General features: G+C 39.1%; 1 protein-coding gene across 1 annotated transcript; it reads right to left on the reverse strand.

Annotated features, from left to right (window-relative positions):
- Nucleotides 1-1,946: 1,946 nt before the first annotated feature.
- psmb2 (proteasome 20S subunit beta 2) lies at nt 1,947-19,931 on the reverse strand. Its single transcript, XM_006794355.3, has 6 exons — nt 19,713-19,931; nt 18,135-18,257; nt 17,928-17,998; nt 4,636-4,798; nt 4,280-4,329; nt 1,947-2,168 (listed from the first exon to the last, which is right to left on the reverse strand). Exons 1-6 carry the CDS (start codon nt 19,801-19,803, stop codon nt 2,067-2,069), a joined length of 600 nt encoding a protein of 199 aa, XP_006794418.1. The 5' UTR covers nt 19,804-19,931; the 3' UTR covers nt 1,947-2,066.
- Between the last annotated feature and the right edge of the window lie 12 nt (nt 19,932-19,943).

The raw sequence follows: 19,943 nt of genomic DNA on the forward strand, positions 1-19,943 counted from the left end.
AGGTTGTGAAGTCAGTTATTTGTTGTTAACCCTTCTTCTGATTACAAAATGAACACTTCATTTTGAAAGCCCATTGACTGGTTTGACTGGTCTCTCTGTTAACACCAGAGCGGCTGCACTGGTATAACCTTTGTTATATCATCTTAAATGGATTCAGATTCAGGGGAAGTTGTGTTTTTGTGCTAGCTTTGAAATACCTGCTCACGTGATCAATCAGGACACCTGTAAAATGTAACCTGACTGATAATTAATGTTTAATCTCTTCCTGACAGGTAAATCAAAATGTGGCATATTTAACAAACCACACACCAGTATTACCTACAGGGCTCACTAGCAAACATTTTCAGCTTGTTCAAAGGTAAATATCAGTTAACAGATGCGTGCGGCGATACATTTACCGACATACATAATTAAATCAGTGAATAATGTTTAAGTGAGTGAAATCTCAGCAGAGGATTGGAAATCAGCTTGTGCTGCAGCTCGGATTGTGTAGACACGCCTGAGATTAACACACCAGAACTGGCTGAGCACATTTAACATCTGCCAAGTTAAGCTGTTAAAATAAAAATATATACTGGAGATATGAACACAAGTGTGCAGATAAAGGAAAAGTTTCTTTGTGTTGGCAGAAAGAGAAGATTATTTTAAAAAGACTACTTTTAATGTGTTTGTATGCAGAAGAAACAATTACCACTAAATAAGCATTTTTTTAAAGGTTAATACCGTTACTTTAAAAAAAGAAAGAAAAACTCAATGAAATTTAGGACAGCGACAGACAAACAGTGCATGATTGTGAAGGTTTATGAAAGAAGTGAATGTTTTGGATTTTATTGAGTGTCAGAATAACCCTGCAGGTTGTTGTTTCTTTTGTTTTCTGGTATGTGGACTGTGACATGTGGAAATAAAGGAGCAGTTTGTTGTTCGTATGTCTATGCTGGGTTCTTGTTCATTTCATTCTCTTAAACATTAAACGTTAAATTGATCATTGGTGGTCATCTGAACCCTATAATAATAGAATATGTCCTGTGTGCGTGTTTAATTCTTCTTAAAAGCTTGCAATTAGGGAAATAATGATAAAAACATAATTGTAACCATCCATTTTTGCGGTTGACCTTTTTCCCCTGCCCTGAAAGTCTTTTTGGGGGGGTGAAAAAAAAAAGTGGGACAAACAGAGTGTTTGTGTGGGACACGCTAACAGTGGTGGGAGGAAGTCACATCTATTTGATCTAAATGCAACTTTTGCAACTCTTTTGCTAAGTGAATGCATTAAAACTAAAAGGAAGCTGAGCTGCTTTCTAGCCTGGCAACAGTAATAGAGGATGCACCCAGACTGCCAAATGCATTTATTTATTTTACATTTTTAGCATTTTTTCTGTTCATAATATGTCTAACAACAAAATAGATAACCACTCTATTTCTCAGAAAATACTGTTGCTTCATTTTCATCACGTTCAACAAAATCTGCAAAGCTTGTGACTTCTTGGCGCTTTAAAGGGCAGGGTGCTAGGTGATAATAATAAAAAGCTTTCCCTTCACATGTTCTGGGTAAAAGCCAGACTTTACGTACGTCTTGCATAATCAGTGAAAATGTACGACATTGTCTCGATGTGAAAAAGTCAAACGAGGAATAAAAAATGCTGTGTAGCACCACATAAAGCAGGACATGTGGTCAGCCTGCACACAGCTTGTGTGATCGTACTACTTCTCGCTTGTGCTACACGTGTTTGTCTTTACCATAAATCTCACACAATCGTAAGAAAGCTGCTTTTCTCTTTACATGCGCACGCATGTTTTAATACACGTGTACGAGGAGCGTAAGCAAGTGTACATTACCCACATGCCCTCTCACTGAGTACAAGTGCAAAGTACACAGCCAGAAGGCTGTTCTCATTCAATGTGCAGATGAGCACACGAGAGAACGAGAAAGCACCACAGGGACAAAGAGCTTGTATCTCAACTGTGTGTCACTTTTTATTGGAACAGAAAAAGCAGGGAGGTCACTGGTACAAAAAAAAAAAAAGAACGAGAGAGAAGCGATTGTGATGGTGGGTAGTTTTGCAGTGCGGTCACTTGGCGCCGAGGGTGAGCTTCTCCAGGTCATGGATGCCCTCCTTGTCAATCAAACGGACGGTAAAGGAGGGGAGATTCAGGATGAAGCGTTTGTTGAGCTGTGAGAGGGAGAGAGAGCAGACACAGGAGGAAATTTAACAACAAAATAAGATGAAAGGATTTGGGGTGAAGTTACAGAAAACCAAACTTTATTTTAAAAAAATAAAATAGATGCAGAGAAGCAGGGTAAGAAAAGAGGTGAAAAGTGACATAATTTACACTCCAGCTATTTTTACCTCTGTTATATTTAATAATGTATACATGCCACTGTTCAAAAAACTCAAATATCCTGCTGTTTGTATGATGTGACTGATGCTGTTTGTGTGACAAGACTGATCAAAGCTCCCAAGTTGCCATTACACGTGAAGCGAGCGTTTCAAAGGATTTCAGTAAAAGGTGTTAAGTGCATTTCCTCTTTTATTCTGATCTGTAGCCACGAAAATATGCAAAGCTTTAAATATGAATGTTTCTGCAAAGAGAGTTTTAAAATGGGGACGCTGCGTCACAGCTTCGAGCGTGGGCACCAAAACATGGGTTACCAGATCTAATCTAAACCTACGCAGATGTAATAATATGGTCAGAAGCCTCTTCTGTTGTTGAGTTATAGTGTAAATACAACACACAATATTTTCATCTCTTCTTCATTTATGGACGAGAACAAGTGCGGTCACATAAGACAGTTACGAGGATTGTAATAAAAAGATTCCCAACCAGTTTTTTACTATGTTTAATTTATTTATGCATAAAATATTTTATGCATAAAATATTTTATGCATAAAATATAACCGTCGATCAGATGTCCAGATATTATAAGTAAATGCACAGACTTCCCTAAGGAAAAAGACTCATAAAAGTCATCCCCAAAATATGACAGGCTAAACTGGCAGTAAGTTTGTGGAATATTTGAATAGCTTCTCTTAAGTCAGTAGAGCAGGTCATCTACTGATCGGAACCACTAGTTGTGGTTCGATCCCTGGCTCCCCCCTAGTCTGCATGCCAAATATCCTTGGGCAAGATATTAACCCTAAGTTGCTCTCCGATGCGTCCATCAGAATATGAATGTGTGTGAATGTTAGTGAGAACTTAAAATTGTAGAACAAAGTGCTTGTTTAAATGGGTGAATGTGGCATGTTGTATTAAGCGCTTTGAGTACTCCAGGAGAGTAGAAAAGCGCTATATAAGAATATAAGAATCAGTCCATTTATATCCTAAGATATCACCACCACAAGATCGGGATGGGCGGATAACCTGGAATCATAATTCCAGGTGCAACACTTAGAGGCCACAGAGGCAAAATAATCAATAATAAGTAAAACAGAAACAGCTTTCTCATGTAAAAACTGGATTATGATAATAAGAGTAATCAAAAGTAAGAATACATTATTTTTTAAGGTAATAGACAGGTGTTTCTGCTTTACCCTTGTGGAACAATACTGACATCTTAAAAAAAATCTGTCTGTGATCATGTAAGAAATCTCAACCAATCAAATCAGGAGGTGGACAGAGCTTTGGCCTTTCCAGGTCACCGAGGTCGCTGAAATTGTGGACACTGGAACAATCGAAGTAACTAAAAATGTTTTAAGTGTTTTAAAAATGGGCAGCAGTGTGAGCTTTGGGACATCGGCACAGGGGGTAGTAGGAGTTGTCTAATGCTACTTTAAATGTTTTTCACACAGAAATTAGATCGGGACACTTTCCACAGCTGTCCTTTCTCAGGTGTAATCCACATCAGAGATATTACAGTCAACTCAAAAACATCTGTCCTTATATTCAGTCTTTTTCAACACAACCATCAGTACGAGGCTGAGACAGCTACATGACTGTGAGTCAAGTGGTTGTACTGTAGTACTCCCACATTACTTAAATAATCACCAAAAACTGAGAGTGAAATAAGTAAAAACGTGAAATGAAACAAAAAACTAACAAGTAAATCTACTCTGGAAACAAGAAAAATCTAAGAAATAAGAAGAAGAAATAAGAAATAACTTCACAAAAGTATTATAACTCTGACAGGAAATAGATGCTGTAAATACTGCGGAGGTACATGTATGGCTATTAAATACCCGAGAGTATGTGTGGAACTGTCAGACGTTAGTCTTGAGATAATAAATATTTGAATAAATATCAGCTTTCATTTATGCGAATGAAAAAACAAACTGCTTCAACTCACTTCTTCAGCACACTTCTTCAGCAGATCTACCGCTTCATCCCGACTCAGATCTAGAACAAAAAAAAAGAAAAAAGAAAATACAGTTTGTGGTGCATCATACAGGGGTCACAGGTTACTTTAACAAACGCTGGAATTAACATAAAAAGTTTGAGCTGTAAGACTGAGGAAAACAAAGTCATTTATCACCACCAGGAAATAGTCGTTTATCACCACGCCTCGAGCCAATCTCCTGACCCGAGTGTGAACAAACTCTATAACCTCTGCGGTGATTTCATCATCCTCTCCATTTCTCTGTCTCACAGGAACAATGAGAAGAAGACAAAACAACAAGATACGAGGCGTCCGTATGCACTGACCTGGTCTGTAGTATCGGTCAAGAATGGAAAGAGTGAGGTAGGCTCCGTAGCCGTGGGCAGCGAAGGGGGCCTTGGCCAGGGAAGACAGGTAGTCCATGTAGTAGAGACCCGGGCCGTCTGTGTCATCATAGCCCGCCAGCAACAGGTTCACGTGGTATGGAGTCTGGAGACGCAGGAGGAGGAGGCAGCCGAGGATTAATATTCAAGTTTATAACCGTGAACAAAACAAACTAAATGTGTTCAGTTTTAAACGCAACACCTCTAGAAACAGGTTCCTACGTGCGATTTAGTTCAGAGCTGCAGGATCAGAAATGTCATAAATCAGTGCTCATGAACACCTGTAGGAAGACGTCACATTCACCCGTGTGCAGCTCAAAGTTGTCAGAAACCAATGCAGAGACTATAAGCTCAGTTACCTGTCAAGGACAATTTATGATTTGTTTAGACTGTCTGATTATTAAAAGATTTATGGGTAAGTCTGGAAGACAGATATGAGATATGATATCATATGATATGAGTTTTAATATTTCTATCATATTTGTTCCCCCTTTTTTAACTTTATTGCTTAAAATGCTTAAAACCGAAGCATCAAAAGGGCGATTGAGTGGTTACTGCGTTTCCTTGCTTTTATTGCTCATCCATCGAAATCCTCTGACAAGCCAACTGGATGCATTCATTCAGATACTGGAAAGCTGCTCCAGAAACACTGAAGACACGATACAAGTGTCTTAAGAAGCTTTCTGATATTTTTTGAGGAGTGAAGTTTGAATCCACCAGCTGCAGGCCTCTACTCTCATCGGGCATCACATGTGGTACGATTTTAAACACGGTGCTATGTTTATTGTCTCCATTTAAAAAGTTTACTTCTCTGCTCCAATTAGAGGTGCTAACACTTCCATAGAGGATTTTACTCAAGGAGCCAGCTCTCAAGATTAAGACGGCACTTGAAAAGTGCAACTTCTCTTTCTCAACTTATCCCAAATAAATTGCTCCTAATTATCGACTTTGATTTTTCCACTTAGCAGAGACGTGGCGTGCTGCACACAGCGGCAACATTAACAAAACATAAGCAGCAGTGTGACAGTGACACGCTAGCGGACGAGTCAGAGAGCGGCTGTGCAACGGAGGGAGCGGAAAAGGTGATAGTGGGTCACAGGACAGAGGAGGTGAGTGTTTTTGTGTGTTTAGGGGGGGGGGGGGGGGGGGGGAGGAATCAGGGTGTCATCGGCAGTGTGACATCTGCTGGGAGCCAGCGCCCCCCATCCCTACCCCCTCCCTCTGTCTTCATCCCTTCTTTCCCTTGCCCCCCTCCCCCCCTCCTCCTCCTCTCTCTGCTGCCTTCACCCTGTGCCCTGGAGTAGCGCCAGGGCTCATTAAAAACTTCTAAAGTCGTTTCTCTTGCCCCTACCCCCTCTCTCTTTTCAAATTACATCTTTAACGCTCCCAGCCTCGTCTCCCTTCTCTTCCTCCAAAACACCAACTTTCTATCTTCGCTGTTGCAAGCTCTTGTTTCTCATTTTCAATAGAAAAAAAATCCCTTTAAACCAGGACTAATTTTTTTGGGAGGGGGTTAAAACAACTTGTGGCCTAAATTCTTGACTGAAGTAGAAGCAGAAGGGTAATGTGTCGCACGAGGAGGAAAATGTGGAGTCTTAACGACAATAAGACTCGCATTACGCCAGGCACCTGCCCTCGTGCTCTAATTCATGTCTGAGACAACCTGCTTGTTTCTGTGACTTGTGGGTTGGCGCTGCGTGTGCCATGAGGGCAACGATGATCGCTGTGCTCCCTGTGGGAGCAGGCTTTAATGTGGGTGTATTTTAACGATGGTTTCGAATGCACACACACACACACACACACACACACACACACACACAGAAAGAGAAATGGTGTTTGCAGGAGTGCACAATGAGCGTGAATCTCAAGATGAATATCTTAATGTGTGTGTGTTTATGTGTGTGTGTTTTAACTCCTATGTGAGCTTGCAAACGCCCCAGTGGCGTCACCCCCGCCCACCAGACAGCTGTCTCACTGGTTACATGTAACAATGATACAGTCTTGGCATCAAAATAACCTTCCCTTTCCCATGTCACCTCGGAGGGAACCAGGCACCTTGTTAACCCTACCACCTGAACTCACACCCCAGTTAATACGCAAACAATACACATCATATGTTTTAATCCTCCCTGCCGTGACTCCTGCTCACAGCCAAGCAAGGTGACTGTTGGGCCGTGAGACAAAAGGCTTCACCCGTAACCCCTGCCATCGCCTTAAGCAGACACAAACCTGCTTTAGATGGAGGAACAGCTAGCCAAGAATTACTCCAACACTGCCCCTCCTTTCATAGCTCCAATGTGTAACTTTACAAATTTGGCTTTTGCGAGTGACACAGTAACATGGAAATTGCACATTTTCATTTGCAGGACCAATTTAAGTGTGTGACCTACAGGCTAAAGCATGCACAAAAAATTCAAGAGGCAATAATTAAAAACAAACAAACCCTGTAAGTATCATCAGAGAGTATAAAAGACACATGTAGCTTTTAGTTCTGAAAGTGAAAAGTAAACAAATGTGGATGTGCTTTAAACTTATGTTCTATCTACTGGCCAGTAGTGGGCGACTCCTCTGACTGCAAACACTTTAAGTTATGTAAAAATCTGTGGTAAAACGGCTGTCCTGTGACCTCAGAGTTTAAGGGCTCAGTTGATAGTTTCAGGTCATACTGACTAAAACGTGAAGTTGATCTAACGGTCACATCTGTCTCTCGCTCTTTGAACACACTCAGCTCGAGGCTTCATCACAGACTTTACAAACGTATGGTTGATTTTACTGTAACTGTAATAATATTCAGGTCTGTAGTCAAGGGATACGTTTTCGGGTTCCTGCTTGTAATCCAAGTTCTACTGACCAATCATGTTTGAGCGGTCTTTACCTGCTTTGAGGTAACGAGTCCATGTGTTTGCTGAACTTCAGTCTCAAAACCATGAGTATTTGTCATAGCAGGTCATTAACTGGTCTTTAATTTGTGACGATTGAATCTGGTTAATTAGAATACATTTTAACATATGGAGGTAGTTCCCTCAAATGACTGTCATTTTTCACCTTTTCTACTTCTAATTCAGTCTTAGTCAACAAATGGGCTCAATCCATATCTGGAAATGCCACAGGCTATCTGCTAATTATAATTTTTAGTCTCTCGCTCAGTGTTTTTGGTTTTAAAAATTTATGTGTGTTCCTTAACAACAACGGCAAACAAACCATTAAAACAAAGTGCTTATATCCCTTATCTGCTATTTAAGGCGGCTGTTCAGGTAGTCGTAAAATATTGGGTGTTTTCCCCAAGTCAGGCCAAATCAGCACACTCGACAGCATGTTCCCCAATGTGTCCACCACCTTACTAAAAAAAATTAAATAATCAACAGCTCTAGTGTTTCTCAGTGAGCTTTAAAATGGTTTTTGCTCACATAGAACCAAGTGGGTACCAGCTGGCTATAACCTGAAGACAAATCCGAAGAACAGCCTGGGCAGTGTTACGTTTCTCCAACCAATCAGTCACCACTCAAGACAATGCTTGCATTTCTACCAAAAGTGCTGCAGAGCACTTCAGAAGGTGTACTTCACTCGAAACAACGCCAGGTCTAATAATCAGCCCACAACAACCACACGAACACGACAGGTATCAATTTGATACCAAGTACATAGAGGGCCAGTATTACTGATAGTGAGGGGAGAACAGTGTGTCATGATTTATGAGATGAATCATCGTCAATTTTGAAATTCTGGACACTTCAATCTCCACTAAACCAATGTGATTTTTACTTTCCACAACTTATTAACCAACAAAGCACACCTTTCATGTAAATGTTCTTTATCCTATAAATAAAATAGACGTGACAGTCAGCACAAAAAGGTTCAGACATCTTTCATAGTGCATGTTTCGTTTTGATACTATGAATATTGGGTAGATCTGCTCACCTGTAGTAAAATTACTTCTGAAACACTCCTGGTGTGATTAGAAGATGATCGACCAAATTTTCGTTGGTCACACGGCCTAATAGAAACACCCTTTGTGGGTTCCCAGGGTTAGGCATCCAATATCTGACCCTAAACTTCCTAATCCTGTGGCAGTGGTTATTTAGAAATGTAGAAACACTTAACTTTTTTTGACTGGTTGATATTGCTCTCGACACACAAACCAGGAAACTTCTGGTAGCTTGCCTACAGATATCTGCATTTTTATAAATACTCCAAAGCCCTAATCTGGCTCTTTCTACCAATTTTCAGTCTTTGTGCGATTTAAACTTAGCAAACTATTTTTTGTAGGCAGGAGAGAGCCATCCGTCTTCTCGTCTAAACCATGAAGAAACTTATCTGTAGTTGTGAACACAAATTAAGGTCAGGCTTCTAAAAAATCATCACAAAGTCATCCCTAAACACTCCTCTGCCACGTTCCAGCACTTCCCTTCCTGCCATCTCTCCCCCCCTCCCTCCCTTCCCCTTATTTTTGCACCCTGCCCCGGGGCATGTTCTCTTTATTGGCATTTCTCCTCAATCTGCTGTATTAATTGTTCATCTGTGCAGGAGCAGGGGAGCCGCGTGCAATATGGTGCCAGTAATTATTTGTACCCACTGTGTGCCCATGCTTAAAAATATTTTACAAACCCATACGGGGTGAGCTGTAGATCACCACTGCACTGCAGCGATCTAACTGTTGCAGCAGTCTTATAGAAAATGGTAAAAAAAAATAAATAACAGACTGAATGTCACCTACTTGAACGATATATCTGTTCAAATGGGACATTTAAGGTTCCTCATCAGCTTCAAAACAGCTTAATGCTGTATTTACAAACCTTTTGATGTTCCCTCCATTAAATTAACATCATGTCTTGGCCTGTTGTAGCTACCAGTATCAAAAATCCCAATCTGCAGTATCCATGATTGAGGAATTTCCTTCTGTTTTGTCCTGGGACTAAAAACATGTTCCTCCTTAACTTAGTTTGCTTTTGTCGAATAAGCCTGCCTTTTGTTTCTATAAAGCAATAGATCAACCATGATATTTCCTTATAACTTTATCATTTTTAGTCACTTTTACTGCAAACAAAAATGGGAAAATTCTTATTTACAAAAGATCTGAACAGCCGGGATCACACATAGCTGTAAATATTAAAAGCAATCTAGAAACTATTTAAGCTAAATCTCACCAAGCCTGACTCTCCTTTACATTCATTAATTGTGACGCACCAAAACGCAGAAACCGAAATCAGCGAGTGACATCACAGTGTCCATGTCCATCCAGAACAATCCTGGTGATTAATTTGTGATTGATACACAGCATCAAAACAGGATGACAAAAGTGAGTATAAACTGCTGATAAAAGGCACAAGTGGACTGTAAACCACTCCTACATTCCTCATATCAAAGCAGGGCCATCGGATCCTCTCACTGTGTCAGAGTGTCAGGTTTTTCCTTTAATTTGTGACCTGTCCGTGCATCACAGCACATAAAGAGGAACAGCAAAACAAACAGAGGCAAAGCATTCACCCCTGGATCTTTGCTCTACGGTGAGTTTCACACATATCGTTGCTAATATGCATGCAGCAGACCGAGGCCTCAGGTGATTATGCTGCTTTCCCCCCCTCCTTTGTCTCCTCTCTATAGCTTGAGTGAACGCAGTACTCCAGAGGTTACCGGGGTTGTTTTTTTTCTATGCAACGGGTTGGTAAGCACATAGTGGTATATGAGCAGGGTTTCAATGTCTCTGCGCCGACATGCTCTGCTGACTTTAGCTAACTATACCTCCCGGAGGTCTGCAGCCACTGGGGAATGACATCTTTCAGACTCAAGGACTCATCTCTAATTTATCCTGCAGGAATAAAGCCATGTGAATTAACAATATACCACTGATTAATTTATCAGCCACTGGTTTTTAACCTAGGGCTCTGGACATGGAAGTGGGATCACAATTTTTTAGGAGGGTAAAAAGATAATTTAAGGATGGCATAACGAGAAAAAAAATAGCTATACATGATTTAATCATATTAATTAAAATATATTTCAACATATGCAGCATATTCCCTTGGACTCCTGGTATTTTTCACCTTAATCTACATCTAATTTAGATTCCGTCAACAAATGGGCTCTCAAACCATATATGAAAAATTGGCCTGTAGGATCAAAATAATGTCTATCTTCATATGGTTTTGTGGACGTTAATGACCAAACATTAGAGACACACAACTGGTCATCTGTCGGCACTGAGTTAACACATTAGTCAAGTTTTACCACCAAAAATCAAAGCAAAAATACCAGATTAACAATCCTGACTGATAATTATAGTGGGCAGAAATATCAGCCAAATTTACTGAAGGAAGAATCTGTTTATTTCCATTTATTTTTTCAGGTAAATGATCCCAAATTCACTGATTTCAGATAGTCAAATGATATTCAAATTTCCTTTTCTTTCTTAATAACCTGAATCATTTGTTTATACCTATACCTCTGTGAAACTTGACCTTTCCTCTGTATATCACTGTTCATTTTTTGTTCATTTAAAAAAAAAAAAAAAAAGGCAGATTAAACAGAAAAAATGTTTACAAATAATCAATGACCTGAAGTCCTAAAGTCTTGACATAAACGCTGCATTAATTGCATTGCTCAGATTTATTTTAGGTAGCGATCACTGACCCAAAAATAAACTTCAGGGCCAACACAGAATGGCAATATGTATCATAACATCCACCCAGTAGACTGTTCAAGACCTCAGCCGAGGATCTCTTTCTCGGTTTCACTCTCAAAAAGACAAGACACATTAGTTATTCTACATATACAAGATGTTCTGCGGGGGGATGGGGGGGTGGGTAGCGGCACGAAAAAAAAAACTTGTTTATACAACATAATTTGCAAATGTCCGTGTACTCTGGAGGTTGATGAATGTGAGGAGAGCATAGCTGGAGGAAGGTGTGGGATGCAGAAGAGAAAGTGCTATTGCTTCAGTTTCTGAGCACTCTTGAGAACGCAGCATTACTAAATCCTGCACTCATAAAGCCAAATTCATATCCGTGAGGCACAAAAATAACGATACACTTGCAGCTTATGGCAAGGCATGAATATAAATGTTATCCTACAACATGCACAACCTTGACTGAATAAAACCATCTCGATCCTATAGGTCCCTCTGTGTGCATGTATATTGTATTTTGTGAGTATGTTGACTCCTACTCCTTCTCGCACTCCAGTCAGTGCGCTGTTGTCTACTGGGTTTAGCTGTTTCCCTCGAGACCTCCACTTCTTCTACTCCTCCTGCTGCTGCTCCTCTGCCCCTATCCCCCGTTCGATGTGTCCCACATTCCCTTCTCTGCCACACTAATTGTTTTTTGTAATTATTTTCACCCTCCTGCTATTGTGACAGGCAGCGGCTACACTACTCTTAACAAATTACTGCATGAGATGCATCGAGGACCATACAGATGTCTTCAGTAGAGAGTTTTAAAAAAGAAAAAAGAAAAAGAACGAAGCTGTGCATGTGTACTGCAGGTTAAAACAAATTAAATCATTCGTTTTTAGACTAGTTTGAACTTTAAAGCAACTGTTCAAACCAAATATCCAAATGTTATGCAGTTCTAGTTCCAGCTACTCAAGTATAATGCTTTCGTTTCATAGGGAAATTCACATTATAAGCTAAATGCATAAAACAAAGATTCAGACATTGCAATCTCTGCAGAAAAATAAACTGTAATTTGACTCAATTCAATTTTATTTATATAGCGCCAAATCACAAAAACTGTTGCCGCAAAGTGCTTTATATTAAAGGTAGGGACCCTACAAAACACATTTTGGCAACAGTGGGAGGAAACACTCCATTTTAACAGGAAGAAACCTTCAGCATCTCCTCTTACTGTACAGAAGCTAAAATAACTTGACACATAGATTAAAACATTCTCAGGAAAGGTATTGCAATTCACATGTTATTGTAATATGTGAAGTACAGAAAGAAAGTGACAAGTTTTGCTGTTATCATTTGGCTGTATTGCAAAGACAAAGGAGAATTAAACTCCAATGAGAAGTCCACGACTCTCATCACATCACAGACAGTCATCTCCAGGACAAATAAAATCTGACAACACTGAAAATAAATATGAGCAGTTTGGCTGAAGACCCAACTGTAAATGGAGCGGTACTTGTATAGCGCTTTTCTACTCCATATGAGCACTCAAAACACCTCATTCAGCCATTCGTACCCACACTTTCTCTGCCTAAGCACTTTTATAACATTCACAGACCAATGGATGGGAAAACTCGGTTCAGTTTCTTGCCCAACATGCAAATTAAAGACTCCAGGTATCGAACCACCAACCTTACACATGACCTTCTCTACCTCCTCCTACCTACAGCAGGCTATAGTTCGATTAAGTTCTGACCAGTACTGTAGGAGTGATTCTTGTGAACTATGGAAGGACAGGCGAACGGCATGAGCTCATCTGTACTTTGGTTGAATGGGCTACAAATGAGCAACCATGAATAAAATCTCAATCTATTAAATGCTATGAGATAATAGCATGTTTTTAGAAAAACAATCAAAACTCGATAAAGACAAATGATTTTGTTTCTGTAAAATCAAGAAAGTCGCAGTAACTCGTGAGAGCAACGTGTGACCTTATCTGATGAGCAACTATTAATTTGCCTGTCATTTCTGACTTTCTGAGAACAAAAATGTAAAGTATGCTCAAGAATATGTTACTTTCTTTATAAAACTTTTTAGCTGTGACTAAAACGTCTTTAGGGGGATGTCAGAAATTCCCCTTTGGAGAGACAGGAAAAAAAAAAAATCAGGTTTTATAAATCCAAACATATTTCTGTGAAGAGTTAGAGAAGTTTCCACGCATCAAGTATCGAAACAGACATATTTTGGTTTCACGATTTCCCGATCAGGACACTATTTTAACTTTAGGCCAAAGTCTGTAACATTGATGAGTTAAACCCTTTGGCATATTCTGTTCTTGTCAAAAAGTTTTACTACATCTGTATTAAGGCTTTAAGGACAGGGAAGGCTGTGTGCACGATAAACTGTAAAGCTCTTAAGGCCAATCAGAGAGATGTTTGTCAACTTCTTAAAATGAGAAATAAACGCCCCCCCAACACAAAAGTAGGAGTGTGGGATGCTGCCCTAACAGTTAGTTAAACTAATTATTCTTGACTTAATAATGAACAAGCAGGATTATTATGGTTAGTGTTAATATTTAGTTTTGGCTATGTGCAGAATAAAATTTCAGGTAACAGAACTAAAAATAAAACTAGAAGACCAGAACTAACTGACATCATATTGTATATGCAAAAAAATACATAAAAATAAAAATACAAAACTTTAATTTAAAAAAATGTGTAGGAAAGGTATTTTGTTTTAGTCAATTTGGTATTACAACCTGCATGATGAAGATCTGGTGCATATGAGGAAATTATGATTCGGATGTGGTAACGTGTAGACCGTTAGTCTACCTTTAGAGCATAGGTGTCAAACTCTGGCCCGCGGGCCAAATTTGGCCCGCAGCCTAATTACATTTGGCCCACGAAGCCATACCAAATTACTATTAGAGCTGGCCTACTGGTATTATACAGCTAATATATATATTGTTTAGTATTAAGCTTTGCTTGTTCCATATTCAGTTTTTCAGCAAAACTTGTTTGAGTCCATAAGAAAAGATTCATACTTATATCTGGAGGAATAAATATATTTCAATAAATATTAATGGTAGCCCGCAACTTTGTTCCAGTTTTGAATTTTGGCCCACTGTGTATTTGAGTTTGACACCCCTGCTTTAGAGTGTCTGTTGTCAAGATGAAAACACAACCAATCTGTGGGCTAGTCATGCTTGTGCTGTTGTTGGTCCATCACCCAGCCACAGAGAAGGTATGATATACGAAATCCCCTCACTATGATCAAGCACTTGGTGACAGTGAGAAGGAAAAAAACCCTTTTAATAGGAAGAAACCTCCAACAGAATCAGGCTCAGGGAAGTCAACCATGTTCCACAACTGGTTTAAGTTGTGAAGTGAAAAGAAGTGAAACCAGGTGCTAGACTGCTGAACAGCTTTAAGCTTAGGTCAGCTGGAGACCTGATGGCTCAGCGGTCAGTCCTCTTATATTTCTTTAAAGTCTGCATAGTTGGTGCACTGTAATGTAAATTTTCTGCAGATGAGTCTGTGCAGTCAAGAAAAAAAAGGCAGACAAATGGATGTTGGAGGGACATTTGCAAAAACTGACTGATGAAATTTATGTCACTGGAACCCAAATGGACCTTAGTGCACTTGCGTTAAGTATTGCCCTGTAATCCCCGCTTTACTCACCAGGCTATCAGGAGGCTGAACTCTGGATTTGTTCATTATATATGGCCTGAAGTGCCACATATGTCATTGGAATTTAAAATTGAACTTGATAATTGAAGAATGTGAAAAGATAAACTGACTACAGAAGAAAGTGATAAATAGTTTCTCAGGACTCTTAAAAACACATGCAATCTTTCTACAGGCTGCATTTAACCCTGACTGAGCTCAAGTGTTCATGCTTCCAATAGCTCGCACTGTGCATGAACAGTCTACAGAGGCATCAAGCAAAGCATAGCACAGCGGATACACACAGCATGCATGAAGAATGAGAGTCCGTACCAAAAGCAGATCACTTTCTATGAGAAAGAGCCACTAAACTACTCGGCTAGTCTTTTTAAAAATATTTTAGCTACTAGCAAATTAGTCACCATGAAACCCCCCCCCCCCCCCCCCCCCCCCCCCCCCCAGCTCTATATATTGCAATATAACATCTGCATGAAGTAACACAGATAAAGTAGCAGTATTTTGCGTGTTTCTCGATCTCAGGCTTGGCTGTCTTGTTGTGTAAAAGATGTAATACAAAATTAAAGGTCAAAACCAGAATTTTTTGATAAGACATTCAGCAGATCTGCGCAGTGAGGGTGAGAGACAGGCCTGCAGGCTCAGGTGTTACAGGAAATCTCAGAGGGAGAACCCTCAGTCACCTTTCACAACAAGCTGACAAATGTACCTGGCTCTGTCAAAATGCATCTGCTGGTTTAACATGAGTGTCTCAAGCTGACAATGATACAAACACATGTGCCAACTCAAGTGGGAGTTCATTCCCACCTGAGCTCCTCGGTAATACCACCTCTTCAGCACCACCACAGCACTGCCGTGTCATCAACACACTTAGGGCTTCTGTTACTATGTTTTTATTTCGTGCAAAGAAAATGAATTTCAAGTAGAAACTAAAATACATTTTTAAATTGGATGAGTAAACCTACCTTATATGGTTAGTCTTACTTGAATTAGTTGGTGATTTTATCATTCGTTCCCTTAAGCCAAATGAGATTGCAAATACTGGCAGAAGAGTGTAATTAATTTAAAATAGAAATTAAAATATTTATAGGTATGTTCATTCATTACTTCAGGATGAATATGCTTAATTCAGACAGTGACCACTGGAACTTGGGATTAATTAGCAACTGTTTTGTTAACAGAGAAAATATACAAGGATACTAGTGTTGAGATGATTTGAAAATGGGCAAAAGGGTAGAAGTATACTTGAAGCAAAAAGTAAAACATGGAGGAAGACAGAGAATCCAAGGCAGAACAAATGCATCTTTGCAAGATGGGGAAACTAAGCGAGCGCAGGTTGTTTTCTGTTAGACATGATAGTCATTTGGGCTCAATCACATCTGAAACTAGTAACGAAAAAATGTTTAGCAAAACACCAAATGTGATATATGTTGCATTATTTTGCTGATTTCTTTATTTTGTTTTATCTGCGCTCATTTTTGAAACCTTAAACACTTACACCAATTAAGATTTTACTCATTAAGGCAAAACTTAATGGACTTGTGGAGACTCACCTGCAAAGGATCAGTTACAATGATCAAACTCTGAATAAGCAGAGTGGAGAAGATTTTTCATCTACAAAAGATATCACTTCTTTATGTCTGCATAGTGTGTATGAGGCACCTGAAGTCAAACAATTATGCTGGTTATGATTGTAGTCTCTGCTCTCTAGTCTCAACAGACCACATTTTCCCCAGGGCAAGAGAAAACAGCTCTCACAAAACACAGGTTACGACCACTGCTTTACATCAAGCTCGTGGCTGTGACAGTTAAAAAAATAGCACTTAGGTGAGGCCGCATTCAACAGGGACACATCATTTTTACAATATCAAACATATAATAATAATAATAATAAAAACGTGTGGATTTCTGATAGACACGAGGTAAAGTAAAATATTTGTTAATTGTTTTTTAAAATCTTTTTTCTATCCAAACTTATGAACTTGTTCGTGAATTTCACTTTTCTAAGGATCTCTTTTTTCACAAGTCTAAATTGGCACATTAATGGAGAGTGGGGTCCTGATGGTGTGGCATATACTGCTGGAAACTCAACACTTTCCTCCACAGATAAACATCAAGGTGTTGACTTAGTCAACTCAGTGGTTAAAAATGTTTAGCTTCCTTTTACATTTAGGTAATATATTAACTGATCTGTACATTTAAGAAAAAATATCTTCCTAAAGTATTACTTATAACAAACAACTAATAAGTGGATGGACAAGGAACCACAAACTAAAGAAGAATGACTGGTCACTGCAAAAGAAATACAATTAACTAAAACCAACTGAACAAAAACAAAGAAAGACGTGAGAATATTATGATCAAATCTGATTCTACTGATATAATTTGGATTCAAGCGCAACCCTATTGTTTTCAGCATTGAATGACTATATCAGGTAATCATCACTGTGCCAACAAATTAACAACTCAGACAAAGTTTTTTACTTGGCGAAGTAACGAATACACCTATAATTTCAAGCTAATTCTTATATTAAAAGAAAATGCTTGAAGCCATTCTTCTTCAATTAAAAAAAAGAAAAAAGCACACAGTAAAATGGACTGTAGTATCTGGGGATGTACAGATCACCTCCACTCCACTCAAGGCCAATGTTGATGTGTAAAATATAAATCTGTCAAAAGTTTTTTCTTACTTATCTGGTTTCTGTTATGTGCTACCTCCAAACGTCTTCAGTGCGAGAGAAATAAAGAAAACTACATTATAACAAAAAAAAAAATAAAAAAATAACTTAAATACTTTACAGTTTTCCAACTCTTTACCACACTGTCTTTGATTAGCCAGTGCAAAAATTAATGAGACACAAAGATTAAAATAAAATTGATCACTTTGACTTTATATCCGTGTAGCCTTACTATATTATTCTTTTTTTTCATAAATATATAAGGACATTTACCCTGCTCCGAAGATAGTCTGCCAGATTCTTTCGCGTGAAGTTTGCTGCTGCTGCTGGACTGAGCTCATAACCTAAGAAAAAGAAGGCACAAAGCTTTGGATATAAATGTTTTTAGCAAGCAAACTGGTTTCCCCAAAACATTTTAGAGTTGAACTTAAAACCTATAAGGACCAGCAGCATCACAACAATCATGTCTGAGGTTCTTACCGTTCCTCATTTTGTAGAGCTGCACATTCTTCTGGATGTACTCTGCAAACTGCACTGTGTCTCCAGCTTCTCCCACACACAGCAGCAAAATCTTCTCACTGAGCTTGAACATCTTGTCATAGTCTGAAAAAATATGAGGAAGAACACAAACTCATTAGTCTGTTCCTAAATTGTCTTATAGTTTGTAGTCAAACCTTTATACACACACACACTAATCGTGACCATGGTAACTTTGGGCTATTGAGGATTTCTTTGAACTGTTCTTTTTCCAGCGTAAAAAGGATTTGACTGACACCACTATTTGGATTGACAAATACTCAGAACAATGAAAAAGCCCAAGAAACTGTAGATTTACACTAGTTAGGAAGATCTCTTGGAGCCATCTCAGAACAACTACAGATTCCAAGATCATCAGTTCAAACAAATGAATGCAAGTACAAGTTGTATGGATGTGTCACCACTTTGCAAACACCTGGGGGAAGACCCAAACTGTCACTTTCAGATGAGAGGAAACTGATTAGGCTGTTCAGGAACCACCAAGGATCAAGCCAACCTTGAAATTAAAACTCCTGGTGGCATAGTGCACAGCCAAGGGTGTTTGCATCACCATGGACTGAGAGGGTGCCCACCAGAAAAGAAGCCCGTGCTCCAAAATTGCTGACCACATGGATCACTCAACGATCAAAGTATTACGGCCAGACAAGACAATAACTGAAGTATATGGCCACAATGACAAGATGTTGTTTGGAGGAGTAAAGGTGAGGCTTTCAGATGTAAAAACACTGCATGACCTGTTAAGCCTGGTGGTAGCATCATGCTCTGGGGAAGTTTGCTGGCAGTGGTGCTGGTACTTTAAACAAAGTGCACAGAATAATGATGAAGGACTACCTCCAAATTCTTCAACCTCAACCCAATTTAACAGCTTGCAGGTTGAAGCATCAAGAATTGTGGTCAAAACCCAGTCAGAATTATGCCAGAAGTCTGTTGATGCCTTCCAAAAGTATAAGATCAAGGTACAACTTGCTAAGTGAACCAAATACGAAGTAAATTCAAACTTGTTCTCCCAACTCATTTTTATATTCATTAAAGACACATGCTGTACAATCATTTCACTCTGCAAAAAAAACCAGATCAAACAAATCATTAATAGGCTAAAAATAATCCATGGTGAGTGTAAGTAAACTTCCATTTCCACAGTGATACAGTGACTTTCACTTTCGTTGTCAGTAACCTTCTTATGGCAACTCATGCTAAGGTTGCCAACTTTAGTTACGAATGAAATGAAGAGTTGATCTATTAGCTAGGAAAAGGTTATGATAATGTGAGAAAAACCATCAAACTGCGATAGAAGATATTATTTGCTACTTTACTGTTAGCTTTGCTAGCTCTAGTCACATTCAGTGTGTAGTTACATGTAAATATTTAGCAAAATGAATAGAAAATTGGTTCAAGTAGTACTTATTAGAAGCAGAAAGCCGATTTAATGCATTTAGAGACTCTAAAATGTAGCTATGTTTGCAAGTCTATCTTAAATAACCGGCTATGCGGCTAACGCTACAAGCTAACGCGTTGTCATACCGTGTTTCATCTGAATGATGCTGCTTGCTGCAACATTATCAGCGGCGACGAGGACAAAATCCGGTCCCTGTATCCCGATTAAATATTCCATTCTGTTGACCTGATACAAGTTGGAGTATTTATATAAAACAGATTAAATTATGAGCAGTCTCTTAGCCTCGCCTGTACGGATTACACAGCAAAAGTTTGTGATAGCCGGCGCACAGTGTTTACGTCACAGCAAAGGAAGCT

The sequence above is a fragment of the Neolamprologus brichardi genome, chromosome 22 (assembly GCF_056152115.1).
Source record: "Neolamprologus brichardi isolate AB-2024 chromosome 22, ASM5615211v1, whole genome shotgun sequence".
Classification (NCBI taxonomy): Eukaryota; Metazoa; Chordata; class Actinopteri; order Cichliformes; family Cichlidae; genus Neolamprologus; species Neolamprologus brichardi.

Coding starts and splice junctions, on each gene's coding strand:
- psmb2 (XM_006794355.3), bottom strand. CDS start 19,803: ATGGAATATTTAATCGGGATACAGGGACCGGATTTTGTCCTCGTCGCC. Junction 17,999..18,134: donor GCTCTACAAAATGAGGAACG/GTAAGAACCTCA, acceptor TCTTTTTCTTAG/GTTATGAGCTCAGTCCAGCA. Junction 2,169..4,279: donor TGAAGAAGTGTGCTGAAGAA/GTGAGTTGAAGC, acceptor TCCCTCTCACAG/CTCAACAAACGCTTCATCCT.